The sequence below is a fragment of the Gymnoscopelus microlampas genome, assembly GCF_963454915.1.
Source record: "Gymnoscopelus microlampas genome assembly, chromosome: 18".
NCBI classification, from domain to species: Eukaryota; Metazoa; Chordata; class Actinopteri; order Myctophiformes; family Myctophidae; genus Gymnoscopelus; species Gymnoscopelus microlampas.
The window spans coordinates 49,446,710-49,457,456 of NC_139955.1; the positions used below are offsets into that span (position 1 = coordinate 49,446,710).

A 10,747-nucleotide genomic window follows, 5' to 3' on the forward strand; every position below is an offset into this window, starting at 1 on the left:
CAAATACATCAATTTGGAGGTGCTTGGCACAAAATAGTTTGAGAACCACTGTGAGAGAAGTGATACGAGTCCAATGAGAGAATCTATAAGATAGACCTCTCTCTCTTACTGTATCTACAGTACTGTACACTATGGAAATATAAACTAATAACAAACATCTCTTATGGGGGTCTCTGGCACAAACGGGGGTCTAGTATTTTATACTTTGGCTATTTTTTAGAAAGTCCTGGCACAAAAATATCTTTTGAGACAGGGCATCATTTTGGGGTTCTTGACATGAAACAGTTTGAGAACCACTGAGTTAGAGAAACCACCAGATACTGATCAGACCAGAGACGTTTTGCGGACCACCTGGCGGACCACCTGGACCACCTGGCCCAGCCTTCCAGTCAGGGTTGCCAAATCTGCTGATTGTAATTTCCCCGCAACATTTTATTTGAAAATAGCCGATCTACAAGCTCACAACGCGTCGCATCGCGACGCGTTGTGAGCTTGTAGATCGGCTATTTTCAAATAGCTGATGTACATGTTAAAGTGCTCAGGTGGCCCATAGTCGCTTCTTTTGGGCTGGTTTTCCTAGGCCCGGTTGCTTGTTTCTCTCACAGAATCTGGCAACACTGCTTCCAGTGCAGACAGGTGTTTTTGGCAAGTTTAATAATAATAATAATTTGGCACTCGTGTGGCTCAGTGGTAACCATGGTGGAGGTTGTGGGTTCGTCATGATGCATCAGGCTTTGTCCAGCGTCTATACCAAGCACAACTGACCCGTGTTTCAGGGGAGGGAAGCCGGGTGGGGGGGAGGAGGCGAGGGTGATAATTATCACTGTACGTACTCCTTAAGGGCTGGGGGGGCGGAGCCTGTCGGCGGGGAGTGTTGGGCGGGAGGAGTAGGACGAAGGCTCTAGTCTACGTCCTCCCGGTGGGGGCTCCTCACTGACAGGTGAGTCAGTAGGATACAACAGTACGTCCTCCCGGTGGGGGCTCCTCACCAGAGTCCTCGAACGGGCGGGGTACCCGTGGATACCCGACGGTTACCCGCGTTTAGCGGGTGAAAACGGGTGAAAAATATACTTTTATAAGTTCTCAGGTACGGGGACGGGCGGTCCTGAACTAAATGCGGGGGGGTAACATTTTATTGTGAAAATCAGAGAGCACTGTTTCCGCGCAAACAACGTCACTTGTGTAACTTAACACAGCACAACGGCATGGAGCACGCCGCTCTGTTATCTGAACTCACTAAAACACATTGAACATCCTGTTAAACCTTCAAATTAAAACCATCTGACAATGTAAACAACGACACATGCTTACTGCGTATGTGAGCGTGTGGCTAAAGCTCTCCTCCGTCTTCACTTGATTACTGAACTAACCTGACCACTGAATGTAGCTCTATTGTTGAAGGCTGCTATCTTTTTCAACACGTTTCAACACACTTTTAAATGGAGTGACTGTCTGCAGGCTATTTACATTTTACTCTGCGTGTAATCACGGGTGAACGGGCGGACAACGGGTTTAATTAATTGACGGGCGGGGCGGTTCTGCTCCTCACTGGCAGGTGAGTCAGTAGGATACAACAGCTGTGACAACAACAAAGCAAAGCAAAGCAAAGTTTGTTGTTTACCCAGAGTGTTGGACTAAGTGCGGAACTTATTTACAGCCAGACCCTGCATGGAAGCCTTGCTCAAGGGCTATTCAGCGGTGATTCATGATTGATGTGATGAATTGGGGAATCGAACTAGGGACCTTCCGGTATCAAGGCCGCCCCTCTAACCACTAGGCCACCGCTGCCATTGGCATAACGACTACATTGTAAAGGTTCTATCAGAGCACAGGGAGGTGTTTTATAATAATAATAATAGTCCTATCAGAGCAGAGGGTCTGGCAGACCACCCTTCCAGGTCAGACAGGTGTTCTTAGAGTGTTTATAGAGGTGTGAGGACTGGCTGAAGCGTTTTCCACAGGTAGGACAGGGGTAGGGCTTCTCTCCGGTGTGAACCCGGATGTGTTTCTTACAGTCCGTCAGGTTCATGAAGGTCTTACAGCAGAGCCGACAGGCGTACTTCTTCTCTCCTTCCACCAGGAGGACGTTGTCCTCGGTCGCCGCTTTCTTACATTTAGACAGAACGTCGTCCGACGCTCTGGTCAGGACGGGACGAGCCCCCACGCCGTCCGAAGAGGAGGAGGGGTCCGGGTCCGCGGCGGCCTCTGAAGCGGGCGTGGCTTTGGGGGCGATGCGACGGAACGCCGCCGGTCCTCGGCCGCTCCCAGAAACCCCGGCGGCGGCGGGAGGGGGAGGCGGGACCAGGAAGTCCCCCAGGAACCCCGCCCCCATGGAGGTGTGGGTGGGGTGCAGGATGAGCGTGTCGCTGAAGCCACACCCCTGGGAGGACAGGATCTGCTGGAAGGGGACGGAAGCTACGGGAAACACCGCGGACGAAGAAGAGTCGTTGGATGACGTATTGAAAGCGTCCGTTGGTTCTGGGTTTAGCGTTGGCTCTGCGTTTAGCGTTGGTTCGCCGGCGGTTCCGTCAGCGGTAGCCATGGTGGTCGATAACGCAGCGTTGACGTGGGATAAACCTTCGTTAGCGTTGAGGTAGGCTAAACCTTCGTTAACATTGAGGTGGACTAAACCTTCGTTAGCGTTAGCATTGAGGTGGGCTAAACCTTCGTTAGTGGTGAGGTGGGCTAAACCTTCGTTAACATTGAGGTGGACTAAACTTTCGTCAGCGTTAGCGCTGAGGTGGGCTAAACCTTCACTAGTGTTAGCATTGAGGTGGGCTAAACCTTCGTTAGCGTTAGCGTTGAGGTGGGCTAAACCTTCACTAGTGTTAGCATTGAGGTGGGCTAAACCTTCATTAGCGTTAGCGGTGAGGTGGGCTAAACCTTCGTTAGCATTGAGGTGGGCTAAACCTTCGTTAGCGTTAGCGGTGAAGTGGGCTAAACTTTCGGTAGCGGCGTTCACCGCCGCGGCCGTGAGCCGGGCTAAGCTTTGCTCCGCCTCCAGCGATTCCATGATGCCGTCACATGACCCAGCGGGGGGGTTGAGGAAGCAGGAGAACGCCAGCTCTGATAGGCTGTCCAGAGCTTCGCCGTCCATCGACTCGTCGGAGCCACCTGCTGGCTGCGCCTCGTCAACACACGGCTGGAGGCTGGACGTGCTGAGGTCATCTCCTGGACAGAAACACAATCACAACCAACTTTAATGTCACATCACAGGTTGATTCTTTTTCATGAGCTCCTTCATTTAGTAGATTTGTTTGAGAGGAGAGACAGGATAGAAACCAAATCAAAATATATTATATATATACTTAAAGCATTTAGTAACTATAGCAGATATATACATACCTGTATGTACATATAGCATTATGTAGCAGGTATGTTCATGATGGTTAAAATATTAGCATCATATGTGTACAGAAATCTTAAGGACATTGTAACAGCTAAGGGACATATAGGGACATATAGGGACATAAGGACCATAAGGACATACTGTAGGTCCTTGGTACAGTCAAGGAAGCTTTTGAAAGTTCTCTAGATATATTGACATGACGCTCATGCAGTGGTGTGTTCTACCGTCAGATGCTGTGTACGGCGTATACCTTGAGATTTTTTTTCTTCGCTACCGTATACCTTCAAAAACTGTTCAAAACAGCGTATCTGATACGCTGATACGCTCTGATACGCTAACTGCCCAGGGCATGGATGCATGGAAGAATGTGGGCTAACTCTGAGTTGATGGCTTATCATGTGTGAAGCTATTGTTCTTGAGGTGATAAGTAATGGCTGCGACGGAATTCACACATTAACAACGACGCGAATACTAATGACGTACTCTAATCAGGCAGTGATTAGAGTGCTTCATTAGTATTCGCGTATGTGCGTCATAGCACAGCATAAAAGGCAATGAAATGTTGGTTTTAGTTCAGTCTGCTTCTGACTCTTGGAAACGAAGATGGGACCACGTCCACGACCACCGCCAAAAAAGAAAAAGCATCTAAGCTTGGAAGTGGTTGAGCTCAGTAAGAAAAATCTGTACAAAAGAAAAATCAGTACAAAGCATATTGTGAGTGGGCCACACACACGCGCGAAGCGCGCGGAAAATTTTCACATTCAATATTTCTGTGGGCCACACACGCGCGCGTGCAAATTTTTTACATTTAATTAATTATAGACGCATGCATGCCGTGCATGTGGGAGGCAGGGAATAATCATAGTATACCTTAAAAAAAAAAAACTAGAACACAACACTGCGCTCATGGGTGGTAAACCTCGCACCGGAAGTTTGATGAAATACATTGCAGTGGATGGAGCCGTCTGGACCAGCTCATGAACAAACACTATTTCTGAACGATTGACGATTGCGACCTTTGTCATATAATGGGTTCAGGAATATAAAAGAAGACATAATTATCACAGGTTGTTTTCTAATCACTTGCTTTTCCGATGTATACAGTACATCATTTTATTGAGGCATCTAAACAGCGGTAGGTATCGTTTCTGTCTCAGAGATATCGCAAGATTTGGCCACCAGACAGGAAATGGTGGACAGTCTCGCGATACTTTGGCCATTCAGAAACATACTTTGTGCCCTATAGACACCTCTATAAACGTATACAGTGTACACATGGAAAAGCAACACAGCAGAAAACAATGTGTTTTATATTCCTGAACCCATTATGACACTGCAATGTATTTCATCAATCTTCCGCTGTGAGGTTTGCCACTCATGAGTGTCATATCACTAGAGATACATAAATGAGTGTCATATCACTAGAGATACATAAATGAGTGTCATGTGACTAGAGATACATACATGAGTGTCATGTGACTAGAGATACATACATGAGTGTCATGTGACTAGAGATACATACATGAGTGTCATATCACTAGAGATACATAAATGAGTGTCATGTGACTAGAGATACATACATGAGTGTCATGTGACTAGAGATACATACATGAGTGTCATGTCGCTAGAGATACATACATGAGTGTCATGTCACTAGAGATACATACATGAGTGTCATGTGATTAGAGATACATACATGAGTGTCATGTGACTAGAGATACATACATGAGTGTCATGTGACTAGAGATACATACATGAGTGTCATGTGACTAGAGATACATACATGAGTGTCATGTCACTAGAGATACATACATGAGTGTCATGTGACTAGAGATACATACATGAGTGTCATGTGACTAGAGATACATACATGAGTGTCATATCACTAGAGATACATACATGAGTGTCATGTGACTAGAGATACATACATGAGTGTCATGTGACTAGAGATACATACATGAGTGTCATATCACTAGAGATACATACATGAGTGTCATGTGACTAGAGATACATACATGAGTGTCATGTGACTAGAGATACATACATGAGTGTCATGTCACTAGAGATACATACATGAGTGTCATGTGACTAGAGATACATACATGAGTGTCATGTGACTAGAGATACATACATGAGTGTCATGTGACTAGAGATACATACATGAGTGTCATATCACCAGAGATACATACATGAGTGTCATATCACTAGAGAACGGACGGACGGAACGTCCTTTCCTTTCAAAAGCTTCCTTGGTGCATAAGGAAAGCTTCTTGGCGCATAAGGAAAGCTTCCTTGGTGCATAAGGAAAGCTTCTTGGTGCATAAGGAAAGCTTCCTTGGTGCATAAGGAAAGCTTCTTGGCGCATAAGGAGGTGCATAATGAAAGGTAAATTAATTTACCGGCTGTGAGTTTCTCATGGTTCAAGGCGTCCAGATGCTCGCTGTGGCCCCCTGCTGGAGACAGAGGAGGAGGAGGATGGTCTGGAGAAGAGGAGCTCAGGTTCTCCTTCTTCACCTCCACCATGACCCCCCCCTCCTCCTCCCCCACTTTCACTTTCACCACGGTGCTGTCTCCGTCTCCGCCTCCCTCGTCTTGAACGGAGCTGTGTGATTGGCTGGGCAGTTCGTATTTCTCCTCCACCTCCTCTTCATCCTCCTCTCCTGCCAGCAGGGGGAGCAGTAGCTCCTCCTCCTCCTCTGCTCCTCTGCTCCCCGTCACCGTAGGAGACGCGTCCCGCTGGTTCTCCTCCCCAGACGTCCTGCGCCTCCTCTTCCTGCTGCCAGGCCTCTCCTCCTGGACACAGGAGTCACGTTTCACTCCTGCTCCTCCTCCTCCAGACTGGCTCACCTCCATCTCCACTCCATCAGGATCATGGAGCTGATTGGTTGGTTTTATTTGGTGACAAGAAGAAAGAACACATCAGTACTTTTACAACATACAGCAAACACAATGTTGTAGGAGTAAAATAAAGAAAAAGTGTTTAGCAAAAATCGGCCTCCTGGTGGCGCTACAATAGGGCAATGTTAAAACAGTGGCATTTGTTCCTCGGCCTAGTGAGAATGTGTGTGCAAAATTTCACGGAAATGGCACGCTGTGTTCATGATTTGAGGCATTTTGTTCAAAACTGAGCAGTCCTGCAAACTTTGGAAGCCATTCTTAGCCAATCAGGATGGAATATGAGAAATCTGAAAGAACCGTTTGGTTGAATGACTATAGAGATACTGTGTACCGATTTGCGTGATGTTTGGACAAACTCTGTAGGAGTACTGTCAAAAAATGTGTTTTGCAAAAATCGGCGCCCTGGCAGAGGTTCTGCTGTGGCATCCAGGGAGTGTGTGTGCACAGTTTTGCTTCGATCAAGCCAACGGTGCCGGAGATTAGCTGTTCACAGACAGAACCACACACGGAATGACGGACGGACACGGTGCAAAACATAGTCTCGGTCATGCCTTTCGGCCTGGCGGAGACACATAACAAACACATAACACAAGTAGCAGCATCAGGCAGCAGCAGCATTAGATACAGGCAAACTAGTCTCACTAAGCCAGACAACTATTCCACAATCTCCAAATGCTATATAGAGTCTGGAAAATCCAAATCCAAGACAGGAAGCTGTCATCCGTGCATCATTTCCGTTTATGAAAATAATATATTTTAAAATATCTTTACACTTTATTTTTTTCTGCTTAGAAGAAAAGCTGTATATACTTAGATGATTTAGATTTATATTCTGATAAATTTGCACGACTGTAAAGACGAAACGGAAACGTCGCTTTATCGCTCGATTGTCGCTTTATCGCAGAGCTTCCGTTTCTCCAGACAGACAGACAGACAGACAGACAGACAGACAGACAGACAGACAGACAGTATGACGGAGGCATTTGAACATTGTGTGAGGCAACAGTCTGGCCTTGTGAGACTGACAAACAGTCTACACACCTTTAACGTATTTTACTTTTACGGCTTAAAGGTAGGGTAAGTGATATTTTTGGGTAAAAACAAAAAGGTTTTTGTTAAGAGGTTAAAACACTGTATTGTGATAGTAATCATTGCTATAGAGTGTGTCAGTAACAAGGGTCTCCATGTCTCTCCAGCTCACAGAAAATACATTTTCAGGTAGGTGACACCATTTCAGCCAATCAGGAGAAAGTACCCATTTATCAGCTTCATTTTTTCCAGTTCCAATTGTGTGTCTGCTCATTTATTTGTCATCACTTCCAATTTCACTTGTTTAATCTGTGTCCTGTCCTGATTCGATAAAATTGGTATCCTGACCTGAAAATGCTTTTTCTGTTTAATAAAGAGCTGGAGAGACATGGAGACTCCTGTGAACAAACACTCTATAGCAATGATTACTATCACAATATAGAGCTATTTAACACTTATTTAAAAAAAAAAAGAAAATCACTTACACTACCTTTAAATGACTAAAAGTAAAACAAAGGGCGTTACAAACTATTAGAAGCTAAACATAGTTACCAGAGGCTCCTCCTCCAGGCTGAGGTCCACATGTTGAACAACAACCTTCCTGTGGAGCGGTCCACTCTGCTGCTCCGCTGCAGCGCTGGACCTCCAGCCTTTAGGGGGCGACGTGGGGAAGTTGCGTTTGGACAGGTAGAGCTTGCAGGCCCTGACCACGGCGGTGAGGTGGAGGTGGGAGGCGGCCAACAGGACGTCCATGACGTTGGAGCTCCTCAGGGACAGAGTGGAGGTGTAGATCATGTCCAGGAGGGTGGAGAAGGCCTCGGGGGTCACCACCTTTCATTGATAGATTAAATGAATACTTTATTAGTCATAAATGTAAACAGCACGAGGTACAGTAAGATACCGGTACAGTACACGGTACAGTAAGATACCGGTACAGTACACGGTACAGTAAGATACCGGTACAGTACACGGTACAGTAAGATACCGGTACAGTACACGATACAGTTAGATACCGGTACAGTACACGGTACAGTTAGATACCGGTACAGTACACGGTACAGTTAGATACCGGTACAGTACACGGTACAGTAAGATACCGGTACAGTACACGATACAGTAAGATATTCAGGCTAAAAGGATAACAGAAAAAAACTGTCCAAGGGACTTTGATCCCGGGCTCCCCCAGAGTCAGTGTCAAAGTGTCCTTGAGCAAGACACTGGTGCCTTGCATGGTTTCCTCTGCTGTGTGTGTGTGTGTGTGTGTGTGTGTGTGTGTGTGTGTGTGTGTGTGTAATGCACATTGTAAATAAAGGTGCTATATAAATGCACCATTTATCATTTATCAACAGAGCATACAGTAGAATATTAACACATTAATACATGTCATCAACAGATACAAATAGCTATGTTTACAGAGGAGAAAAAGGAAAAAAGGGGAATTAATATCTACCTCCCCTTGTGGTCTCCTGATAGATGTTTTTTTTGCAGGCCAGATTTCAGAATGAGAATGTTCCCATGTTTGTTCTATAAGTGGGTAGAACTACCAGATCATGGTTCCTCAAGTGGTGTGACTGTGGGAGTCACTCACTGTAGTAGTTAGACAGGTTTAAGGGGATTGACCCTTTGACTACCTTTAAGACCAATCCCATTTACTTAACCCTGTCTTCTACCCTGAGTCATCCCAGACTAGCTGGGTCATGGGCTTTAGGCAGAGAAGTAGTCGTATCAGTTTGTTTTAGGAGATCTGAAGCTTTGTGTTTAGTGTTTAATGACATTGAGATGTTGGAGAACCAAGAGGTGAAACATAGTCAAAATGTAATTAAATGAGGCTCCAGATAGAGTCTGAAGAGTACTCTTGTTGACAAAAGAGTAAATCCTGCCCTACAGGCTCACCTCACAGTCCAGGGTGAGGTTCACTCCTCCATGTTGTCCTCCAGGCTCCATGGAGCTCAGCAGGGCTTTGAAGTGAGAGCTGCAGGCGGCCAGGATGGAGCTGTGAGCCTGGAAGCTGCACCCTGCCACCTGCACCCTGCAGTCACACAGCTGGTTACCATGGAGACGCTGGTGGTTCAGCTGATGGAAGATGTTCTGGAAATGACCCGGGAAGTCCATCATGACCTAATGACCTAATAATGACCTAATGACCTAACTCATTCACTGCCACGGACGTAATTAATTTTAGTTTTTATTTGATTTGATAAAAGATGTCACTGTTCTTTATCACCCACAGTGACCACTTTCACTGTAACTCACACGGATATGGAAATAACGTCATCCGAAGATTTCCGTTTCCATCCGCTCCCTGTTTAACTTTTTCATTAAAACGTCTCTATCTCGAGTTGACTTTTTTTTCACCGTGTTGTCAAAGTGCTGCTACAGGAGAAGGAAATGTCTCCTATGGAATATCATTTCTCTGGGCGACACACACACACACACACACACACACACACACACACACACACACACACGTACCGTCTGTAAACACTAACGTAGTGTGAGTGTTTACAAACAGTTGGAACAAGCTATCATAAGGGATGTACATTTTCTGTGGCCAGTTGAAACTGTAAGACAAGCTGCATCTCTGGTGAGAGATATTATATTCACATGCAGCCGGTTAGAATGTTTGTTGTCTGGGCCACGCGCACAGATAGCCTGTGTGTTTCTAACATGTTCTGGCAGTGAATGAGTGACCTAATGATGACCTAATGACCCGGGAAGTCCATGATGACCAGCACCTGTGGATGAGGACATACAGTTATTATTAATTATATCATTATAATATACAGTTGATTAGACAGCAGGGTTTTACATGATAACAACATGTGACCAGACCAGCTCTCCAGACTCCTCACATATATCTTTAAAACACTCAAATTGTCCCTCTTCTCACAATGTAAATAACCAGACCGGCGGCCGCTGGGCTCCACACAGACGTCTCACCAACCTTTACACAAACGTCATGTGAACACCGGCACAAAACATGATGTGAAGCGCCGGGAAACAAATGTCACAACAAGCCAAGCTGAGGGTCTGTTTGGCCAAACAGACCCTCAGCTTGGCTTGTTGTGACATTTGTTTCCCGGGCTTCACATTGAAGTGAGAGCCTATAGGCCCTATAGGAAGCCCTGCTGATCAGTCAAGCTGACACACAGGTGTTTCCTACCGAGTCTCAGTAACTCTGGTGGACGTGAGCAACGAGAGGCACCGCCGAGCGAGCCGTCAGGCGAGCGAGTCGGCGTGCCGAACGTTGTGGGCGGGGCTATGTACTGAGAGCCGGTAGGAAACACACGGTCAGGTCAAGCTGAGGTCAGTCAGGCCTTCATGAAGCCTAGTCTGAGTCTCCTCCTCAAACCCCAGTCCAGGCCGCTCAGCATACATCTCTACAAGCTCACAACGCCTCGCAGCGCGAGGCGTTGTGAGCTTGTAGATCGGCTATTTTCGGCAAAGAGGTTCGGTGTAGAGGGAAAAAAG

At 46.2% G+C, this 10,747-nt stretch overlaps 1 protein-coding gene across 1 annotated transcript; it reads right to left on the reverse strand.

Moving 5' to 3' along the window:
* Positions 1-562: 562 nt before the first annotated feature.
* On the reverse strand, positions 563-9,582 carry LOC311034141 (zinc finger and BTB domain-containing protein 5-like). The gene is made up of 4 exons (XM_084041888.1): positions 9,170-9,582; positions 7,829-8,107; positions 5,749-6,226; positions 563-3,171 (listed from the first exon to the last, which is right to left on the reverse strand). Exons 1-4 carry the CDS (start codon positions 9,389-9,391, stop codon positions 1,865-1,867), a joined length of 2,286 nt encoding a protein of 761 aa, XP_083898014.1. The 5' UTR covers positions 9,392-9,582; the 3' UTR covers positions 563-1,864.
* Positions 9,583-10,747: the final 1,165 nt, after the last annotated feature.

What these genes read in the sequence shown, in the direction of transcription:
- LOC311034141 (XM_084041888.1), bottom strand. Translation starts at nt 9,391, where the DNA reads ATGATGGACTTCCCGGGTCATTTCCAGAACATCTTCCATCAGCTGAAC. An exon ending in ACCTCACCCTGGACTGTGAG is followed by an intron (nt 8,108 to 9,169) that starts GTGAGCCTGTAG and finishes TATCAATGAAAG; the next exon opens with GTGGTGACCCCCGAGGCCTT. An exon ending in GCCTGGAGGAGGAGCCTCTG is followed by an intron (nt 6,227 to 7,828) that starts GTAACTATGTTT and finishes CCAACCAATCAG; the next exon opens with CTCCATGATCCTGATGGAGT.